The 24,209-nt window shown below is 43.0% G+C and overlaps 1 protein-coding gene across 2 annotated transcripts in view; it reads left to right on the forward strand.

Annotated features, from left to right (window-relative positions):
- The window catches only part of WDR91 (WD repeat domain 91), an 832,764-nt gene extending 810,589 nt beyond the window's left edge, over positions 1-22,175 (forward strand). Inside the window, exon 16 of one of the 2 annotated variants that reach the window (XM_069628780.1) lies at positions 21,361-22,175. In XM_069628780.1, coding sequence (XP_069484881.1) covers positions 21,361-21,525 — 165 coding nt within the window. In that variant the 3' untranslated portion in view covers positions 21,526-22,175. The remainder of the gene's footprint in view (positions 1-21,360) is intronic. The other variant, XM_069628779.1, reaches the window with a different exon arrangement.
- Positions 22,176-24,209: the final 2,034 nt, after the last annotated feature.

The raw sequence follows: 24,209 nt of genomic DNA on the forward strand, positions 1-24,209 counted from the left end.
AATGCGTAATATTGCATAGGCAAATGAAAGTTCATTAAGTTTGATGTTATAAATATAAATGTGTAAACTAATAAGCAGTAAAGCAAGGCAGGGGTGGGCACCACTTTCGTGTTTCAAATTTTCTTAATCTTTAAATTACTTCAAAACATAAGTGTTGATGTGGGCTGTTTTAGCCTGGAGCTGTCAGAAAAAGAATGGTCCTATGACACAAGGACCATAAAAACTTATGGCAAAAAAATGAAGTGAGACCACCTCATTAGATCTGGCGCTCTCAGTTGGCTCCAGTAGGAGCTGTGGTAATTAATTTGATTTTTTATTTTCGGTATTTTTTAGCATATTCGTGCTTTCTTAATAAAGGAAATTCTTTTGTCTCCATTAGAACATAATTCTATGAAACTTACAAAAAAAAATCCAGGAACTGTTTAATGCACATTCCTGTATGAATATTTTCCACGTGGCGAGTAATGAGACAAAAGTAAAATACAAAAAGTCTATTATATGTACATATGCCAATGCATTTCGGTGCAACTAAGCACCATCTTCAGGGCTGTACTATTTGCTGCATTTATATTTATATAAGAAATAATCATTCCAAACATGATTCAAATATCATGTACAAACAGAAAAAACATACCAGTGCGTGCCAATAGTGTTCAAATTGGATGCCATCAACATTGCAGGGTTGGAGAAAAGGAGAAATTGTGTCAATTACCAACAATCTTAAACTATGATTCTAATTTGTTCATGACAGCTTGTACATGTGTCTATAAGTATCCTACCTCTCTACTCTTTCCCATCACGTGTTGTTTGTGTTCAAATGCCGTCAGAATACTGGCATTGGAAAAGAAGCGGCACCTATATTTAATGAGAAACGTCAGTAAGTATGTGAGCTATGTGTTGCTATTACTTGTGTTTGGGTCCGCTGTGAAGTCTTACCTCTTAGATTGAAAGCCGTACTTCTACGATTGAAACCGCGTGGCTTCACTTTGTATTTAAATGTTGTCATCGTGACGCTGAGAGGCGTCAGGCTCCCGCTGGACTGTAGGAGCACGTACGCCTCGCGTCCCACCCTCCCGTGGCAACGGGAGGGCGGGACTGTCACCATGACAATGCCTGGATGCGGAGGTATGCGCGGAAAAGTATACGATCCGTGCAATTGTAAAATGTTGTTTACATAGTGGTGATCACTATGCAACGGATCATGGGGGTGTGCCTGAAAATAGGTACATATCCGTTCCATCAGTATCAAAGCGAATAATGACAGCTCGCATCCAATGGCAGAGAAACGCTCTGTTTTTTGTGTAAGCATTGTGTATGTTGGACTATGAACCAACCAATCATTAAACGAATAAGCAGAACACTCATAATGTGTATTATTCTCCATTGCGATCGTTATTGACATGCTCTCAACCTATCAGAATGTTCAGGGCACAGTCAATAACTAATGTTATTGACTGCGTTCTGACTTCAAAAGCAGACAGTGGGAGCACAATGCAATTTCCATCCAGGCAAGGTTTCTTTCAACAAGACACTTATTTTCTGGGAGGACCTTTTTTTGCTGTACCATCACCAGAAATAAAACTAAAACGTGGGAATATGCTTTTACTTTCTAATAGATAAGCTGTCTACTTTAACATGGCACATTGGGCACGCTCATGTTAAACTCACTCCAGTTTAACTGAGGTGGAATTAAAATACTCAACTTATGAAGAAACTACAAAATAAAAGCACTTTCAGTATACTACTGGAGTTTGTCTATTTACTTTACTTACTATTAAATTAAAGTTTTTACTTCACCACCGAAACTCCAAAACATGTATTGCTGATACCACTATCGGAGGGAGGATCATTATCACTTGAGATAGTGGCCCTTACCCAACCTATGGCCCGAGGCAGAAAGAGTTTATTTGTTTATGAGGGAGAATCAGTGCAGTAACACTTAGTGTATGATTGAGTTTAAATAGACACATAATCACAGACTTACTTGGTCACCTATAGGTACCTTTTATTGATCAATCAAGGCTAACTCTTAAGTTAGGGGGTTAGGCAATAATGTAGGTTTCCGCGTTATTTTTGTTTTTTCCACATACATGTAAGATAAAAATATTGTTTGTAGTTCATTAAAGTTAAGATCAGGTAACAGGTAAGCAATTTAGGTTCAGTAAGTTTCTCTGAGCATTCTGTGGGTGCCTTAAGGCTTGTATACACTCAACCAGAACTCAATCTTCCATAGGGACTAATAGAAGAGCCAGATCAACCACTTATTGTGCTGGATTCACTGTCCTGATGCTGCGCATGCTCCAATCATAAGAGTGGGACCCAATGTTAGAAATACGGCTCAATGATAAAGATAAGGCTTGGTTTTCAAATCAATCCAGTGCCTTTCCGAAGGCAATCAATAGTACAGAAAATCTCATAACCTTGTATCTTCTGTAATTGGCGAACGTTGGCAATTAATTCCCCGGTCTTCCCTAGTGGCTGGGGATTGGGTAATAGCTAATAGCAGCGGTCTCTATGTTGCAGTCGTCAGGTGCAGGTTCGGTGGTGAAAAAGATCTTCAAGCAAGGATAACTCCTGTGAAGCCACTGTGATGCTGTTGTGCCACAGCAAATTAGTGCTGGGGATGCCCATCTCAAACTTGAGCCAGACCACCTGAAGTTCCGGAAGCACTTCAAGACTTTCCTTTTCTCCTCTGCTTTCTCTCTCTGCCTCCCCTGCTGACCTCGCTCCCATCTGCCTGCTGCAATGTCTAGTTGCTTGGATACCCTCAGAGTCTCACTGGGTACCAGGCTCCTCTATGACCAGTCTCCCCCGCACTGCCTTCAGGCATGTCACGCACTGGGGGCTGTAACTATAACCTTTACAGTCTCCCGCCTCCTTGTACTTACCCAGAGCCACCCTGCCCTGGCTGCATTTACTCAGAGCAATGCTGCCCTGATCGCACTTTCCCCTTCCCTCTCACTTGCACTTCTCCCCTTCCCTTAACCAGCTCCTTGCCCTACCGCACTTGCACAATCTGAATGACACAAGGCCTAATAAAATTGTTTGTCTCGTCTTCCCTCCGTACCCTCCTCCCTTGTCACGCCTAGAAACACATGTGTACAGGCGCATTATAAATGACTTATATTATTATCCTATCAGGAGCTCGGGTTCAGCACATCTGTCTAGTTTATTGGAGATGCATCCTCAGTGCTGTTGATGCAAAGGTAGTCACTGGAGGAAGTTCAGATAGGTGATGCCCTTCTCAGAGTTCCAACATTACCTTTGCAGTTCTACGAGTTATTTTATTTGTTTCAAGTCTCACACGCATGACCTCTGGCTCGGTCGGTTACCGGTGCTTGTGGTGTACACTGCGACTCAGCTGTTTTTCCCAGGTCAGTAGGGATTGTTGTATCCTCATTTCCATCTGGTTGGTAGAAGTTTTGTGTCTGTCGACATCAGAACTGCTTTTTGAAAGAGTGTAGCAATCAACAGACCTCCCTTATATGATATGATGATATGATATGATCCCTGACGATTTCTTTTCAGTTAGATGTCGTGTTCTGTGCTTTGGGACTCGTCCCCAGGTTCAACAAGGTAAGGATACAGACCATCTGGTACATAGGAAAATCACGGCTAAGCAAGTAATTTTGCTAACAATTAGTGTTTAATTCATTTAAACCTTTGGCAGCTATCCATCATGGAAAGCGGGCACTTTTAACTTCTTTTCCCTGGCTTTCTCCCATGTGTGCATTCAGGCTTGAATACAGATACCATAGACCACCAGTAATATTTGGTTTTGGCAACTACAGCCTATGCTCTGAGACAGATAGGGCCATGCCATATATGACCACATTCAAACCCCACTCACTCTCTCATAGGAAGTTTCTCGCCATTGGAATATACTGGATTTACTTGGTGATCTTTGTATTCACATCAGCAAGGTACAGCAGGCTGTACTCCACTATAATCAAATAAAGGCTTCCGCCAACCAGTAGAGCCTACCACAGCTGGATGTGTGGGAGACATGCATAGAGAAACCTGTTGCCTTGGGGACTCCCTAACCCTGATGGACATAGGATTTCTAAAGGTTACATTTGGTAATCGCATGCCTGATGAGGCCTCTGATGGGTATCGGTAAAGCGTTAAGGGCAAAAAAGAAATACAGCCACACGCCAGAAGGAGAAGCTCAAACATTTTGGTCTTGCACAATACATGTTACTGTGCATTGACCCACGCCTTCTATCTGCTTTCTACACTACCAATAACAACTTATGAATGCAATCCATTCAGCACACGCAGGCATGTACCAACACATAGGGACACACAGGGTTGACTCCCAACAGAGCTGACTCTGCCCTTTGTTCTTCCAGGGTTAAGAAGCTGTATTTTATTCAGTAGGGTACTAGCATCTTTAATTGCAACAAATAGAAGGTGACATGGAGAATGACACATAATATAATAATGTTATATTATGTGTCATCATCATATTTGTCTGAAGATGAAGCATCTGTTCTGGACTTGTGCAGGAGGGCACATTTGTACATATATTTCTGGAGCTTGTGGATCTGCTTAGATCACATGCTCTGCATAGTCTGACATCTAGTGGAAGTCAGAGTGTTACAAGATATGTTTTCAAAACTCGAAAACATATGTTGGCAGGGCATGTTAGTAATACTATCCCTAGTGTGAGGTGTACTGTACCCATGTTCCTTCACGCGTCAAGGTCCCTCGGATTGTTTTTTTCCACCATCGAAGTCGGTCGCAAATGCAGAGTGCTCTTCCAGGCTGATGCCTTTAATTAGTTGACCGTTTACTTGCAGACTCTTTATTTCCTTTGTTTGCTTTCCCGCACAGCCAACCGACTGCTCGGCAGCTTTCGATGAACAACTTCGTCATCGATGACTGGCTGATCGACGACCAGACGCGGCCTACACAGACCTCTTTGGGCTTTGGCCTATTACAGTACGGAGAGAGGGGGGGAGGTTTGTCATACTGACCTCTTTAGAGAATGCATATTCTGTCATCCCCTTCCCCTTTTTCTTGCCAATCTGCCCTTGTAAAAAATTATGCACACAACTCCCTTTAAATTTTGCCCTGCCTGCCACCGAAAATGCCCAAGGAAGGACACGCACCCAATGTTCAATTACTGTCTCCTGAGGGATCACCCCGAAAAGGTTTGCAAATCCTGTACACTTTTTCGACCGAAAAAACCTTAAAGGATCGGTGGACCAAACTCTGGCCCGCTCACGCCATGCAGGCCGAGGCCTCCATCGACGTGACAGAAGACTCTAGCGTAGGCAGAATCGGGGTCACGAGTGATGCTGAGGGCGAGCAGGGTTCATCTAAACCCCATGTGCGGGCCCCCGACTCCAAGAAGCAGGTTAGCAGCTCTGTGATGGAGAAGACACCCAGCGGCCAGAGCACACACAAGCAGGAAGACACTAAAAACATACCCCACGGCTGACTTTGGGCGGTACCGTCGAGCATCGAAGCCCACGTGGTGTCCACAGAGAAAGCCTCAGGTTCTTCACTGTCCTCTGGGCCATCTTGTATGCTTTCGCCCCATGACAGACCTCCAAAACCAAAACAGAAGGTCGGTTGGGACACTGCACACAAAAAGGCCCTCCTTTCGCGCGCCGATGAACAGGCAGAAGTTAATTAAGAAACACGTCAGTGCTTCCCTGCTTAAAGTGGGGTCACCAAAAAAATCGCACATTTCGACGCCTTTGGCCTCGAAAAGCACATAGGCTGCAATTTCCCCCCCTGTAGACTCTCTCCGGGGCTATGCATCACAAAGACCAAACTCCCTCCCAGGCCACCTCTATCATATCGATTCTAAGTGATCTGGCCGCGGCCTATTTTGCCACGGCTGGAAAGTTCGCATGAGAAAGGTGCAAACTACCAAACGTTCGCACCTTTCTCATGCAAACACACTTACATACCCACACCCCCACCCACAACCACAACACACCCATTATACACCCCCCACCCACACCCTCAACACACCCCCAACATAAACAAATCCCACTTACTTTGTCTTCATGCTGGTTCCCTGTGGCGCCAGTTCCCTTTCACTTCCGTGATCGGGAACCAGCGCTGCAGGGTCCTTTTCTTTTCTTGTTTTTCTTTTACTGGGGGCTGCAGGGGTTTCCCCCGCAACCCCCGCTTACTATAAATGTAAAGTATAGTGAGCGGGGTGTTGCAGAGGACACCCCCGCAGCCCCTGTTTTTATTTTTTGTTGTTTTTTTTCGGGAGTGCTGCGGTGGTGTCCCCCGCTCACTATACCACACAGTATAGTCAGTGGGGTGTTGCGGGGGACACCTCCTGCAGCCCCCGCATTCTTTTTTTTATTTTACTTACCATAAAGGTTCGCATGGGCAAAAAATGCTACCACCAAAGGTGCAAACTTTTGGTGTTCGAACCTTTGGTGGTAGCATTTTTCTGACTTTTTACCCATGCAAACCTTTATAGTCGGTAAAAATGTACAAAACCATGATGTCAGGCTTCCCACCTTCATTTGACTATACACCTGAACAGTTTACTAAAATCTTAAGGAGGATGTCAAATTTTGTGGACTTTATGGACAGACACCCAGACCAACTGTCATCCCTTAACGATACCTCACAGCCTTGGGCCTCAGCACAGCAGCCCCCTGCCAAAAAGTATTGTCTTGTACCACAACCTAGCACCTCTGCTCTAGGCACCACAGCCTCGACCGACCAAGACCCCTCTCAGGACTATGACGACCCCTCAGGGACTCAAGAGGACCTTTATAGTCAAGACCAATTCTATGACGACAATGATGCCATTTACATAATACAGTCGCCAGACCACCAGGACTAGCCGGTAACAGATTCGCCCATTGGTAACCAACTACAGTACAATTAACTGCTACTAAAGGCTGCACAACACTTTAACATCGACACTCAGGAATCACAGGTCGACAAAGACTTCATGGACGACATTTTGGGGGACAAAAGGTCTGCCACTGAGTTTATTCTGCTCCTGCAGTCGGTACAAAGATGCTTCTAGCCATCCCTATTGGCTCTTAGTCTCACAAGGCCGGTCAACCCCAGAATAGAAAAACTATTCAGACTGGCGCTCACTGACCCCTTGTATAATGGGGGTCAGCTTCAACCAGATTCGTTAGTGGTCACCACCACCAGAAAGAGGGCAGGCACTCCTCTGGCGTCGGCAGAAGCCCCGCCAGACAAGGAAAACAAAAAGATAATACTTTCGGGAGAAAGGTCGCCTCCTCTGTGGCATACCAGACCAGAATCACGAACAACACTACACTTCGGGCTAGTTACGGCTGCCACAAATGGGAGGACCTGGAATGCCAATTCGAAGCCGCCTCGGTACACTTAAAGGCTCAATTGTTAAAAACTATTACAGAAGACAAGCAGATATCAAACTGCATCCTGAAAAATGACCTTGATGCGGCATATAATGCAGGATACATCATGGCAAACGGTATGCTCATCAAACTCCACGCCTGGCTCAGACAATCGGCAACCCTCCTAAACATGCCAGTGGAGCCTAATGTATTATTCGGGAAGGCCGTAGAAGATGCCCTTAAGAGTGCTAAGGAGGAATACGACTATCTCAAATCCCTTGGCCAGTTGACAAATGAGCCCTATGTTCAACAGGGCTCCTCAAACTCTAGAAGGTTTCGGGGTCAGGGTGCTCAACATTCCTCGGGCTACACTCAGGGCGGACAGTCAAGGTTCCTCGTCCAATTTTCAAAGAGGAAATAAAAGGGGCAGAGGAAGAGGCAGAACCTCACTTGGGAGAAGCTTCACCCCTCCCAAACAATGACGCACAGCTTCAGGTACCTTCCCATGCCACTCCAGTAGGAGGCCGAATTTCACACTTCACCCACGCATGGGAGGAGATAACGTCGGCCAAGTGGGTGTTGTCCACTTTGGAAGGCAGGTTTTGTATCTAGATGTTACAATAACCACCCTACCGTCCACCAAGAAACAGGAAAATGTCACCAGAAGAAAAGCTCATACTGTTGGAAGAAGTAAAGGCACTGCTGGAGAAGGACGCCATAGAGACCGTCCCAGCAAACCAGGTAAACAAGGGTATTCATTCATCGTACTTCCTTGTGCCAAAGAAAGACCTTTGCATGCGCCCATTATTAGATCTGCGCCATGCGAACAAATATGTCAAACAGCAAAAGTTTTGCATGACCACGTTCCAAGAGGTAATACCACACCTAAAATGGGGGGACTATGTGGCAACATTGAATTTGAAAGATGCATACTTTCATCTTGCAATGCTCCCTGCACACAGAAAATATCTTTTTCAAGATAGCAGGAGTTCACTACCAGTTCGAAGTACTCCCCTTCGACATCGCCTCAGCACCAAAAGTATTCACAAAGTTACTTGCGGTAGTGGCAGCACACCTGTGCAGAATGTCCATCCCAGTGCACCCTTTTCTGGACAACCGGGAATCTCAAGTCTAGACCCAGCCAAATAAACCAATTTCTAGGGGCTATTCTAAAGACGAAGAAGGAGCTGGCTTTCCCCTCAAACGAGAGAGTACAAACCCAGCCAAATAAAACAATCTCTAGGGGCTATTCTAAAGACAAAGGAGGAGCTGGCTTTCCCCTCAAACGAGAGAGTACAAAACATGCTGTTGCAAGTAGCTCACTACAAGGTTGGTCGCCAGATCCCTGTACCCAAAGCAATGTGCTTGCTCGGGATGATGGCTTCATCCATTCACTTGGTTGCACCCGCGCGCGTGTGCATGCGTCCAATGCAGGAATGGTTAGCAAAACAATGGTCGCAGGAAAGCTGTCAGTGGGACGATCTAGTGGTTGTTTTGCTAATCTTGGTACAGGCCCTTCGATGGTGGTCCAGGGACAAACTGCTAAAAGTAAAACCCTTTTGCGTTCTACAAGCACAAGCGATCCTCACTACAGACACCTCACTTGCCAAATGGGGGGCCCACTTCCTCCACCACACAGCCCACGGCCAGTGCACATGCGCCACAGCCCAAAGACATATCAGCTTCCTGGAACTATTGGCAGTCCTCAAGGCTCTTCAAGCCTTTCAGCAACATCTTACAGGTCAAACAGTGTAGGTCCTCACAGACAGCACCAGTGCCATGTTCTACCTAAGCAATCAAGGAGGCACACTCCCAAATTCTGTCCAAGCTATCCCAAAAAATATGGAAGTGGCTCCTCAAACCTCAACATGTTCCAGGGGAACTTGATTGTCTGGCAGACACTCTAAGCAGACACCATCTACCAGAAGAACATGAGTGGCATCTTGACAGAGATATCCTAGACAGAATATTCTCTCAATGGGGTCACCCCCGTTAGACTTGTTCGCCACAAGCCTAAATGCACATTGCCCAGACTTCGCGTCCATGTTTCCCCAACAAGGGTCCAAGGGGAATACCCTGTGGATGAACTAGTCAGGGGAAATCTGCTCACGCTTTTCCCCCGACACCACTCCTGAGCAAAATAGTGCACAACATGCACAAGGAACAAGTAACTCTAATCCTGGTTGCTCCTATGTGGGTGAGACAACCTTGGTTTCCACATCTGCTCAAACTGGCGATGTGCGGCCCAATCACGCTCCCATGCCCGTACAACATAACGCAACACAAGAGAGCATCTCTCCACCCGCGCTCTCAAACTATGAACTTTGCAGCTTGGCTCCTGAAGCCATGGAATTCGGCCACTTGAATCTTCCACAAAGGTGTATGGATATCCTAAAAGAGGCATGGAAACCCAACACCAGACACTGCTATTTCAATAAGTGGAAGAGACTTGTGATATGGTGCACGTCACAAACACTAAACCCAACACAATGTTCCCCAGCTAACATTCTACACTACATGCTTTACCTACTAGACTCTGGCCTATTATTTAACTGCATCAAAGTGCATCTGGTGGCCCTATCAGCTTAGACCGCTTCACAGAACAAGGTGTCGTGGTCGAAAATTCTTGTCATTAAGGCATTTATGGAAGGGGTAACGAGGCTATACGCCCCTATTTCAAAACCTCACCCCGGTTGCGATCGCAATGTTGTGCTCTCCAAGCTCATGAGTCTAGCCTTTGAGTGTATGCACAAGGCCAGTCAACAGCATCTAGCTTACAAGACTGCATTCCTAGTACCTATCACCTCTATAAGACGAGTCAGTGAGCTACAGGCTTTGCCTGTACAAGATCATTTCTTCATAATACACAAGGACAAGGTTGTTCTCGGGAAACACATCCTAGCTTCTCACCTAAATTCATTTCAAAGTTCCATGTTAATCAATCCATAGAACTCCCTACCTTCTTTAAAAAAAATCCATCAAACTCAGCAGAAAGAACCCTCCATACACTTGATGTACGGAGGGTGGTCTTGTACTATGTGAACAAAACTAAACCTCTAAGGAAAACGGACCAACTTTTTGTTTACATAGCACCTGGAGGAGAAGGCAATCACATATCAATGCCACCATCTCCAGATGCATAGTCAAGCGCATTCAGCTCTGCTATTCCCTTTCCAAGGAATTATTACCTTTCACCCCCAGGACTCACTTTACCAAAGGTACAGGAGCTAACTTAGCTTTCATTGCAAATGTCCCTCTAGACGCCATTTGCAAAGCGACTACACAGAGTTCCATCCATATGTTCACACAGAGTTATTGCATTGACAAACACTCTAAAGCAGATTCACAGGTGTGACAAGCGGTCCTAAAACATCTTTGCTGCTGTACCTTCTCACTTCCCACCTCCTTCTCCAGATACTGCTCGCTAATCTGCAGATCATGTGATCCAAGCAGATCCACAAGATCCAGAAGGCATCCATTGCTCACCGTAATCATATTTTCTGGTGCTTGTATCTGCTTAGATTCACATGCGCCCACCCTTCCTCCCCTTCTGGACTAGAAGGCGCATAGATGGGTTTCTGGGCTATCACTGTTTCTGCTTAATTACACCTGTACTCACGCTACACCTCATGCAACCTCATCTCAGAAACAATCTGAAGGACCTCGACGCGTCGTCCATGGGTACAGTACACGTCACACTAGGGATAGTATTATTAACACGCCCTGTTGATGTCCGTTTTCGAGTTTCAAAAACATATTTTATAATACTCTGCGACTTCCACTAGATGTCGGACTATGCAGAGCATGTGAATCTAAGCAGATACAAGCACCAGAAATACAATTACGGTGAGTAATGTATCCCTTATTAAGTAAGTTGCATAAATTCATGCAGACTATCATTGACCTTAAACGTAAGCTGCTCCATCTAGAATGTTTCCCATGTTGTGATTTTGCTCTTTTGGTTTTCTTTCCCTTCATGGGCCATACAAAAACTAGCCAGCCCTAAGCATGTAATTTACCATTCTAGAAATGATCTTATACTTGGGTTTATCCTTCGGTAGGCCTTGTACCACCACCAAAGAATGTGTTAGCATGCCAACTCTCGATTTCCTTTACCCAGCTCAATGCTTCTTCCTGAAATCTATGTCCTGGGGTAAGAACATCAAGTAGGCTAAGAAGTGCAGTCACATATATTAGTGCATTCTCCTGATGTGTCCAAAAAGGTTTCTAGGCAGTCTCACAGCATTTTTATTATTGTTCTTGGTTTAAACAAAAACCTTTACAAAACAAGTTTATGAATTTTACAAAAGAATAAAAATACATTGTTATAGCTAAAAGTGCACATACATTTTTGCATGTATACAATTTCCTTTGTTCATAAAAACGACACATAAAATTAAAAGTGAAATCCAAAGTACAATGTACAAGAAATGCTAGTTCTCCACAGTAAGCTATTAATTCAGCTCAACGATCCCACGAGAAGAAAAAATACTCACAAATTGACAATACAATGTTAATATCACAGAGATTGAGTCGTTCGAAGTTAGGCCACTCATACCATAGAGCATGGGGGCATTAAAGGGTTAAAACATATTAATTTTGTCATCAAAGCGAAGTTATACAACATAATTGCCACAGAAAATAAAGCACATACATTAGGTACACAATCCCATAGTAACATTAGCCAATTCATTGCTTTGTCATTGTCTATTCAATGAAGACAGAGTAACACAATCGAAAAGTTCAAATAACATACGTTCTTCTGACATAAAAATGGTGCAAATGAGGATCTTTTACAAAGTTAATCTACCCAAGTTAAAGGAACTTCTACCTTCAAGTTGATTCAGAAAAGGTAGATAAGTCAGCTTGAATTATGTGCAACATACCAACCAGGGAGAGAACAAGGGAGTGATTTGTTCCCCACATGCATCTAGACCATAACGGTTCCTTAGAAAAGTTAGTGTTTCCTATGTTGACCTCACCCACAGAGGTTATTCTCAATTATTCATAAAAGGGACAATAAATCACTAAATGTTTTAAGGTCTCCATTTGTGAAATATGTTTACAAAATCGACAGACTCCCGAGTTTTTGATGTTAGTTTGATGCCAATGCTTGATGCGCTTGTCAGTGTTCAACTGATTGAGTTTGAAACTCATATATGTAGAGCGGGCCATTGCAGAAGGAAAGCGTACCAAATACATCAGCCTTGGTAACCGCTTTCTCGAAAACCTTGAGTATTCTTGTATTCCTGATGTGTGTTGTAACCTCCTAAAGCCTTGATGGTATGAGACCAATAAAGTTCATAAAGTTTATTTTTCACAAAAGCTGGACGTGTACTCAGATCCAATGCAGTAATGTTAATATTATGCAGAATAATTTTCATTCTTGTGTCAAATCGTACCATGGATGGCGGGTTGGACTCATGAAGCATCTTGAGAAGATCTTCGTAGAGGCAATTTCTGGGAGGATTAAGAATCTGTGCGTAGGTGTTCAATTGTCTCCATTGGAAATGAGCAGAGAGGTAAAAAAGACCCAGTTCATGATGTAAAATGGCATTAGGCAACGCAGTGGCCAACCCCAAAATACTTTTCCACATGAGCGCTTGAATAGAATTCAAAATGTCATCGATATCAAGAGGGCACATGTCTAGGCCATATAGAAGAACAGCTTCTGCTTTAAGTGTATAGAATTCAATTGCAGGCATAAGTGAAAACTTGCAGTACTTTCTGTAAATAATTTTTAGATGTAATGTGAGATGTCTTGATTTTAATTTCAGTGCATTGTGCCAGTTAAAGAAGACACATCAGACAAGTTATATCCAAGATAACATAATGCCTGAGTGCGCTCAATCGATGAACCATTTAATGTCCAACTAAAAGATGGAATCTTTTTTCTACCACTGAACGTTATGATTTTAGATTTTGCAGTGTTGGCATGTAAATTGTGTTGACGTGCATAGGTGGAAAAAGAGTTCAACTTGTTCTGAAGACCATATTTAGTCCTATCAAATAATATGAGGTCATCTGCAAACGCTAGCCAGTGCAGACGCAGATGGCCTATCCTCACTGTAAACGTGATTTGCTGCTCCCAAATTGTATCCATGTCACAGATATAAGTTGAAGAGAAGTCAAAGCAAGGTTGTAACCTTGCTTGACCACACTCTGAATAGGGATCTCGTCTGTGAGCGTGCCTGTCTGATTAATATGCACTCGCTGACAGGTGTCTCGATGGAGCATGGCAATTATGCGGGTGATAAAAGGACAACCTAACTGTACCATTTTAGTTCACAGCAAATTGTGTATCAAACAGTTGAATGCTGAACTCGCATCTAAAGCGGCCATGTAAACCGGTCCGCTTGCCATTGTTTTTAGATGCTTCTAGCACCATGGTATTTAGGGCAGTTCCCATGTGCTTACGGAGCGCAGTTTGAAAATGGGAGAAAGAGTCATGTTCACAAATAAATCGATCCAGCTTGTTAAGTAACAAGATTGAGAGCACCTTATAGGAAGCGTCCATGATAGCAATAGGACGGTAATTGGATAATATGGAGGGATTCCCTTTTTTATATATGGGGATTATGATAGAGGTGAGCCACGAGCGAGGAATTCTGTTGGTGCTGAAAATATTTTTGAACTTCACTTTGAGGATGCCTGCCCAAAAGGAAGCATCAGTTTTGATCACACAAGTCGGAATTCCGTCTGGATTGGATGCCTTAGAGAAGTTAAGTTTCTCTATGGCCCAAACAATGTCTTTGACTGACCATTGCTTTCGAGCCATAAGTGAGACTTTCGCAATGTGAAAAGCAATCTCACTATGGGATTCTGGAATCTGAAATGCATTAACCATATGCTTGGTCCTTGTATCGGCTGAAATGGATGAATTCATGGTAACGGGAGCCTTAATGGTTGTGGCTTTTAACAAAGACCTTATGGACTTGGAGTCATGCTTGCAAAGATGGTAGATCATGGCCTGATTATCAGCGATATGTTAATGATTATACTTAAGAGCCTTGATGGAGTTCTTATAAGACTGAAGAATTTTATTTTTTAGTGTCTTGAATTTTTCATTTGGAACAAATTGCCTAGTAATCGCCCTTATACTTTTATTTTTATTCCGTTTTAGGATCGCAACTTCCCGAAGATAGTTGTGTTGATGTAATTGTGAACATGATTTTTTTTTTTGTTTAGATATTTGAGTGAGAATATAGCTAATGGTTAAGTTATTGCATTCTTCAATTTGTTTAATGTCGCTAACTGAGTACGAGGCAAATTCATTGAACTGTAAGGTAGCATTGAGCTTGAGAAGGAGATGTTTGCACAGTTTAGTATTCCAATGAACGGATACGAGAGGACGCTCTAGCTCTACGAGACTGAGCATGGGAATGTTAGTTATCTGTTGACATTCCACAGCTAGCTTAAGAGAGATGACCCGATGACCATTACAGCCAACCTCAGTGATGCTAATGGGTTGGCAGATGTTAAGTAAGTTGGAAGAAAGAAAGAAGTAATGTATAGCCGACTGAAGAATCCCCTATGCCACGTAAACGGAGTGATGTTCCAATGATAGGCAGCCATTTGGAGATCCCAGGTTGCTGCCAAATAGTGAATCCAGCTTCGACCTCTGGACGAGTGACCTCGATCAAGAAAGGCAAAGTTTTCCACAGGAGAATCGTGCGACGGTTTAAGACATTTGGAATTGAAGTCTCCTCCCAAAATGATTTCTTAATGGGGATTGAGCAACAGCACATTCTCCAAGAGCAGGTCAAGATAATCAAAGATTGTGCTCATGGGTATGTGAGCAGGGTTCCAATACAAGCATACGAGTAAATACGTGATAGAAGGATCATTGAATGGGTGAAATTCAATGGCTAGAATGGGGTCAGACAAATGTATCACCTTAGCAGACGCTTTAAGATTGTGAGGTACAAGTATGGCCAATCCTCCACAGGGACGCCCAGCACTACCTTTCTTGGTTGTCACCTTGAAGGAAGTATAAGCATTTATGCCAAGATGTTGAAGACTCATGGTTTCCTGTAAAAGGATAATGGATGGAGAGTGAAAAATAGTGTGCAATTCGAAACAAGAAAACAAGATGAATCCACAAGAATTCCATGAGTGAAAAAGCAAGTTAAGATGGCTAAGAAGAAGAATTGGAGTTGTTCATAGTCAAGATTGTTTTAAATAGAGTTTCAACCCATGACCAGACCTTGGTGTTTGATGCGATATAGTAAGCTTGCAAACTGATTTTTGTTGTTGACAACAGACAAACGAATGCCTTGCTCAATGGCTGGAGGTAGATACTCAATGAAAGAGCGGGCGTCCTCTTCTGATTGAAAAAGTGAGATGTGGACCCCTAAATGAGTAAGAGCCTCACGGTGGTACCATAATAATTTTAGGATGATCATAGAGTGCACTTGACACATCATCCTATGGTTGTTGGTACATGCCAATGTAATCCAGTCAATGTCATTTGAGTTAAGAATCCTCAAAGTTGGAATTTGATTGAAAAGTTTGAGGATGAAAGAACGATTTAATCGGTAGGAGCCATTAATCACAGGATCACTTAACCACCCCATGATTGTAGAAGTATTATTAGAGGTTGGCTCAGGATTAGCGGGAACAATTGAATCCGATTTTATCCCGTTGTGAACAACATCTGACGTTGGCATTGTGGGACTGAGGCAGGGCTCAAATTCTCAATCGTGAGGAGCTTCTTGTTCAGACTAGGGTTGAGATACAGGAACAGGAGTACCAGTAGCAATACCGGGAGTGTTGGTAGCTGAATTGATATTCTTGGGCACAGTTGCGAGTTTGCAAGTTTTTCTTGCTACTACTGAGTAAAAACTGGAATGCTGTGATTGTTTAATGCTGCAGTTATCCATCATAAGATGAGCTGGGACTTCAAACAAATCAATTGATTCGTGTTGTGCCAAATTTTCAAGGGGGAGACTACCCTTTATATTTTGGGTTATTTGTTTTCCCCACCTTTTTTGTTCTTCTTTTTTTATTTTTTTGCTTATCAGTAGAGTTAGGTAGGATGGGGAAAGAATCCTCCTGCCCCTGTAAAAGCGTTTTGCTTTCTTCATCTAGTTGGTGAAGATCAAGGATCTCATAGTCAGGAGAAAGATTAGAGAGCTTTTTAAGATTAGAACTGTGACCAGTTATCCTGGTGTTTGGTTGATTTTTAGTTTTTTTTACCTGTCAGATCTGTGTTGTTCTCTTATTTCATCTTTTTGTAGCTCTGAGTTCCTGTCTTTTCAATTTCTGAGAAAGAAATTGAGAAGACGGACTGATGTTATTACTCAGATGCGTAATATCCATAGCTGGTTGTACATCTGGTTTGATGACCGACTCCGAAGCATATATCAAATCAATAAGCAGAGAGGGACTGTTTGGATGAGCGCTGCTTACATCAACCTCATCTGATTCCCTTGGCTGGATGAGAGGTTCATTACTCAGAATCGAAGAAATGAGAGGATTGCATATGATTTTGTAGATCGCAGATCTTTTTAGCATTGATATTGATGCAATCCCATACTTCTCTTAGATTGCGTGGTCATATAGCTTCAGTCAGTGAGCCCGCGTTGCAAGAAACTGAGGCATATGAGGGCTTGAGCGGAAGAGTAATTGCATTAAAAGCTTCAGTTTGGGTAATTGCGGTTTGTACACGTATAGATTCAGTTTGAGAAGCAGTGGAAATAGTGGGGGGAAGGAACCTTTTCCTCCGCTGTGCCAAGTTTAGAAGGCAGAAGCCACTCATATGCACACACAAAGCCCTCCAGCCGACTCAGTTTAACTAGAATATCCGAAAGACTGGATTTCATATTGCGAATCTCGAAGTGTTGGTCATGGCCTTTATCTATCAAATTGAGTATTTGTGTAAGTACTTGAAAATAATAGGATTCAGAGGTATCTGAGTCTTGAAATTAATTGTGATGAACCTGTCCCTACGTTAGAATGTGGAGTAGCGTTATTATTTGAATGTAAGAGTGGGTTTTGAGCCTGCAAGCTATCCTTCATTGCACAAAATGATTCATTGATGGAGAGAGTAGGAGAGCTTGCCATTGGAGCGCTTGGTGCACTAATAGGCGTGGATGGCAACTTGCCAGAACGCTTCAAAACAGTGTGTGGAGTGGTAGCCGTAGAAAAAAGATGCACTTCATCAAGTTGATCAGATGGAAATAGATTGGGGATGCATGGACCTAAGGAATGTCTAACACGCTTACCGAGTTCTTCCATGATTACAGGTGCTAACATGGAAACAAGATTGGTCGAACCTTTCCTGCGTGAGAGCTTCCTGTGAGAGAGAACGAGAGAAGAAGAAGAAAAAAGCGGACTCTTTACAGGATTGACCAATACTGGAAAATCAATGTCACAAACCTCATGAAGAGAAAAGGTGGAAGAGTCACGTTTTATTGATGAGGCACGATGAACCTGTGCACGAGCAAAGCTTGGCGTGCCAGAAGCCTCGCTCAATGACGACAGGGACTACGTAATTGGAGCTGACACATCACAACTCAGAGCAACATCTGTATTAAAAAGTGTTGCTCGAAGGATGAATTACATCCTGGGTGAAACTGGAAATGCTGGCAGGTGGTGCCGGGGCGTGTTGAGTCATGGGGGCAGTGGTGCAATCTGGAGCGAGATGTCTGCCGCTCATTAAACCCCCTACCAAGATTTTGATTATATTTATTTTGATTTCTGTTTATTGAGATAGAGGGGTATGACTTAAATGTAATTTCCCCTGGGTAATAAGAGGGAAGCTTGAGTTGTGCAAATCACGCAGTGTACAATCACCTAAGCACAATGATGTAGTGGGTGTGTATGCAAAAAACAAGGGTTGCTCGAATGATGAAAGACTAGACACCACACCCTCTAGTCTACACAGGTGGCAAGCAAGTAGCATAACAATTCAACGTGAAATGCACATGACAGGAATAGATAGAGCACCGTTTTTTTCTTTTTTTTTTTCTTTTTTCTCTTTCTTCCTTAAATTAAGGACTGAAGCAGTCAGTCACCCCAAACGCAGCCTAAAGGAAGAAACACGTTCTGGAGTGTCGGATCAGCCTGACCAACACAGAGATCAGCACACGGAGGAGTAAACAGAGCGCCGTTAGACACTCGTCTTATGTGGGGACACCGAGTTTAAGAAGTAACGTAAATTTCAAATTACAATGAACCTCACCCGATTTTGTAACGTGATCTTTGCACCGGGCACCAATCCCAGACCTAAACGGCTTAACAGGCACTTCTGAATGGCACTTATGAATGGCAAGGGCGCGCGCAAGTCTTTTTGTAGGTGGCAGTATTGCAGGGGCGTGGTCTCGTAGCTGCAGAAATCCACAGCAATGCTGAAGGCAACTATCCAATAAACCCAGTGCGAGGAGAGTAAACAGGCTTAACAGGCACTTCTGAAGGGCACTTCTGCAAGTACACAACTATATAATTCAACCAGGATTTTTTTTTTTTTTAATTAAGATTAAGGATTCCACAAGTGGTTGTTAGTCCGAAAAGAGCTGACACGTTTCGGGGTACACACCCCTTCTTCAAAAGCACATTCGGGCACATTCAAATTCAATTCAGATAGCACCAAGGATCAACAGGCCAGCTAACAGCACTTGTCAAGCACTTGCTCAATGCACTCGTCTCACAACATTTAATATGTCGAAGCCTCTAACCTCCAGTTGTCTGGCAATCCCCTCTGTAAACATGGTCTCAAATCTGTATCCTAAGCTTTCTCGCAAAGGTTTCTCCCTGCCTTTCCCAGTCCGTCTGTACTTTAACACTTCATAATTGTGCATATCACTATAGAACTCGAAAAAGTAATGGGTATTGAAAGTGTAGTAATACATTAAAGGTCCTGCAGAGGGAAGGCAGGCTCCAGCAGAACAATAAGCACAATAGCTGCCTTGTTATTTAAATGCCCATTTGCTAAGCCCTGTTACAAATACACTATTTAGAGTTGGCCGAAAGGTAGCAATGCCATCTAAAAACAGAATTATCATGAATAATGACCTTTCAGTATTAGTTTCAACATACAGCCGTTTCAACTAGAATACAAATGCAGATGCAGTCAACTGTCGTTTTCTAGCTACCACTGCTGTAAAAAATGCATAGAGGTGGGAATCTCCGCCTTGTTTCTCCTCAGATGTAGAAATGTAGAGCAACCTCTGATTATACGCAAAAAGATAACACTTGTTGATATGTATCTTCCATTTTATTAATTGTATGATATATTGGCTTGCTTTTTTCCAGCCTGCTGAGCATTTATCCAATTTAGACATGGCAGCATCAGTCAGACCTTGGCTGGATGAAAGCATCCGTTTCTCCATTCGTTCCCACGGCACCCTTTCCTTAAGCCGCATAAATGAATGCCACTGCAAGTCTTGAATGGTGACGGATATTACTGGGTAATTTGAGCTGTTTTCCGATCTCACTGGAAAAATAAGAGCACCCCATAGCCCAGCTTGCATTCGAAGCTTTGCTCTATCAAGTCGATCATCATTGAGAAAAAAAGCTGCATTATCCTATTCAAGAATACCCACTAGCTTGAATGCAAAACCTTGCTGCATCAAGTCTGTCATCGTTGAGAAAAAATATGCATGATCATATTAAAGAACCATGCTGTACCATGTAGCAGTTAGCAGGTATAGTGCTGCCTAAGACCTGAAACATAATATATTGCTGAAGTCCGTGTCTGCTGTATTCCCTACCCTGTGTTTTAACTAAATGCCAGCCCAATTCCTCATAGTGCGTATACCGAAGCTCTTTATTACTCTTGAATTCCTTTTTTCAGTTGACGTTCCATAAATAACACCCCTTTGTGTGTTTGTTTAGCCTGCACGTATGAGTTATGTTCAGTAATAGAACAAAAAGCAAGCAGACTAGGCAAAATATTGTTGTATTTAAAATAAATGTTGTGCTTTAAGACATTTAACTGTCCCTCCTGAGGTGCCTCTGTTCTTAAATAGCCAACGAAATTATTGCTTACTGATTGTAATGTAGCAATGCTGAATGGCCACTGTTGTTGCACCAACCAATCTGCTCGTGAGCATTTCGTTTGTATTAGTGTAGGCTACCCAGCAGGAGTAGCCATTATTCCCCTACCTATCTACTCTGTGATTAATGGAGCACTTTATAAATATTACGTAAACACTATATTAACTATCTGTCCATGTTATTCAACATTTAAATCATAACATGCACACATGTAGTGGGTAATGGTGTATGCCATTGAGGGGTTGGGGTTCTTGTAATATGATAATATAACACAAGACCGAAACTGAATGCTGTGTTTGGAAGTGCAACCAGAGCTCCAGCAGCACTGCACTTCCTTTTCGCCTTCATCCTAGTCCTTGGTACTAGTTCTTCTCTTTTGCCCTAGTTCATCTCCTTCAACCTAGTCTTAGTACTTTATCCTAGTATTTCATCCTTCTCCCTAGTCCTCCATTGTCCTAGTACTCAATCGTTCAAGTCCTCCTCATTCATCCAGGCTCTTCATTCTCCTGCATATAGCCCATCTTCTCCTTTTCCTAGTCCTTACAGTCAACCTTACTCTCCAACCTAGTCCTTCTCCTTTGTCCTAGACCTTAGTTGTACTACTTTCTCCTAATCCTCCTTTTTCAGAGTGGTACAGTCCTACTTTTTGGCCCTGTAGTAAGCCAGTTGTTTGGGGGTTACATTGTCCTCTTAGGCCTTGTTCACAGTCTTGGGTAATTGCAGCTTGATGGTGTGTTTTAAGATTGTTGATAATGCCATGTTGGATGGTAGAGCGATCAAAAGCATCTTATGTGTCTGTAGCAGGCTTTGTAAACTGGAGGCTTTGTTGCTCAGCTGCCGATGTATTATGTTGTATTTAATCAGTCAGCACAGGGTAACCGCTCACATAATAATCATGTTGATGACGAGTCCTTCAGCATTCATGTTCAAGGCCTGTAAAAAAGCCAAAAATATGTGCTTTCCCAATTCTGCAATTCAATGCTGAAATGCAGGAATAAACGTCCAGTAATAAATTGATAATGTTTGTTTTCTTATTCTGCAGTTGAACAGTGATGGGAAGTCCCTGGAGACTTGTCTTTCCCTTGGTGGTCACAGAGCCCCTGTAGTGACGGTGGACTGGAGCACAGCCATGGACTGTGGGACGTGCCTTACTGCCTCGATGGATGGCAAGATCAAACTGACCACCTTACTGGCGCAGAAGTCTTAACAAAAACACTTGTGCTGTTAACTTTCTTCTGGCAATAATTACTGTTAAAATCTGATGGATGCAGGAACGTCTATGCGGGAAAACCAAGCAGATTGGGGGGAGGGCTTTGTATAGGGTGGGTACAAATATTACAATATATTCTCGTTTTAGAGTTCAAACTGCCTCTGTCTTTTCATTCGGGTCTTTACAGAGGTGCTAACTGAATTGATTTATTGTTTTAAAAAAAATGTTGTGTCAAGGTCATATTACAATGCTTCAGTGATTTGACTTTTCCAGCTGGATTTTCATTCTACCAAAGGTTGAGATTGGGATCCAAGTTGATAAAGTTGTATTTCTCTGCACCTCCTCTTTTGTTTTTCCCAGCTCCTCTTCCAGTCATTTTTACTCAGATAAGCAATCCCCTTGCCACCCATTAGCTGAGAGGAAGGGTGATGCACATTGGCAGAGTGCACCTTTTAACTTTTCCGAATCATATTTTTCCCCCACCAACACATAATGCATTTTTTCTGGCATGCTGAACATTTTGTCTTCAACCACGCTTCAGTCTGATCAGTGCTGCTTTATGGAGTGCTTTATATAAATTCACAGTATACATCCATCCATTCTTTGCAATAATTAACTATTCTATAGATGAATTCTTTCAATTGATTAATATTTTTGTAAAATTTCTAAAATTCAGAAATGTGTATAAAACAGGGAATACATGTTCACAGACTCTTGCATCACTATTTACATTAATTGGCCATAAGGCCTACTCTTCTTGTTAGCTGTCTCTTGAGAAGAATTTCACTTAAGTGATGTTCAAAATGCGGCAGGAAAATTGTTTTACCATGCCCCTCCTTAGTGCTTGATGACAGCTTTAGCTTATTATTTGAACACTCCTTTGGTGCTCATATTGTTTGAATATTGTGCTAATATTTGCAGCACTGCAAAGTTGTTAAACAAAGCACCTATGTTTGTGGTAGTGAGCCTTTCCTTTGACCTGTAATTATTCTATATAATGATGAATTTGATTTAGAATTTGACCCTGGTTAGACCATTATGTGTTACAGATGCCAATGTCAAGGTTCAAGAGGCAGATGCTGACAGTTGCACCTGAGAGACTGGATATCTTCGTCACCTCTTTCTACTTGGGTACAAACCATAGACACATCCTTTAAGATAAAGCCACCTCCAGTACAGACCGCAATCCTGATAAAATCCACAAGGGTTTGTTTAAAGTGTTCCACACAACCATTCCACTTGGGATGATACTGATACAGGGAAGTGGTAACATGCTTAATCCCATAACTCATGAAGAAGTCTTGAATCTCCTTTGAGATTAGTTGGGGCTGTTGTGCTTCTCTCTAAAATAGCAATTCCAGGAACTTAATGCTGCTAGAAGGTAGTGTCTTTCAACACACACGCCTCTGGCCACTTGAAGAGAAAGTCCACCATGACCAGCACAAAAGAGTTATGTGCCGATTTGAACTTTAGTGGCACAATAAGATCAACAGTAATTTCCTCCCATGGAACTTTTGGGACTGCTATTACCGAAATGGTCATTGGCCAGTTCTGAGAACTTTGTCACTCTCTGCCCTCTACACATTCACCAATGTCTTTCGATATAGGAATCCATGCCTGGCCACCAAACGTCTCCACGTATGATGACTATGATTTTGCTGATGCTAATTCAACCTTGATGCCCCCGAGCGATAACTTTGCAGCGCATTCCCTCTGGCATGACTAATCTGTGGCCCCTGCAGATATATTCTCCTACAACTGCCAGCTCATCCCTCAATCTCTTGTACGCACTGACTGATGGGTCCATGGTTTCATGTGGCCTCCCTTGCTCCACATACTTCTTGACTGTATCATATACCTCATCTATACAAGCTAAATCCAATTAGTTTTTCTTAATTACCTTGAACACCTAGAAAATCTCCTTTACATCATCTGTATTTTGCAACTGAATTCTTCTCTTTCACCAATGGGAAGAGCATTACTTGATGAGGCATCTGCCACTGCATTCCTGCATCCCGCCATGTGTGCCACAGATAAATGTAAGCCTTGTAACCCTATAATCTATTTCACTATCCGTCTAGACATGCCATTCAACACATTTTCTGTTAAATATAGTGACCCACAGGCTTGTGGTTCATTCTGATCAAGAACGGTGTTGCACACAGATATAATCTAAAGTTCCCCATGGCCTGCACACATGCCAATGCCTCGCTCTCTCTAGCATAGAGTATTTAGAATCCGCATCCTAGAGTGGTTTTGAAGCAAATGCTACTGTGTTCTTCTCTTCCTTCATGCTACAGGAGCACTGCTCCTAGCCCACCTTCACTCACTTCAGAATGTAACACTGTCTACAGATTTTCTTTGTGAACATGTGTTTCCGCAATCTCTTTCTTTAATTATATTAAACTCATTGGGCCTCATTACAAGTCCGGCGACTACCGGCGGGTTGCCGCCGGACCCGTAAAAAATTACTTGCACCTAACTTCCTGGTGCCACTGGGCTATTACAAGTCCGGCAGCTGGGAAGTCAGGCGCTGGTAATATTGTTAGTCCCCATTCCCATAGAGTCCAGTAGGACACTATGGGAGAGGGGACACGGAAGCACCGCCGGTGCTTCCGTGACCGCTTTGCCTACCATGACCGCTGTGCCCGGCAGGGTCAGACCTGTCGGGCACAGCGCCT

Source organism: Ambystoma mexicanum, chromosome 12, assembly GCF_040938575.1.
Source record: "Ambystoma mexicanum isolate Mex_15411 chromosome 12, UKY_AmexF1_1, whole genome shotgun sequence".
NCBI lineage: Eukaryota > Metazoa > Chordata > Amphibia > Caudata > Ambystomatidae > Ambystoma > Ambystoma mexicanum.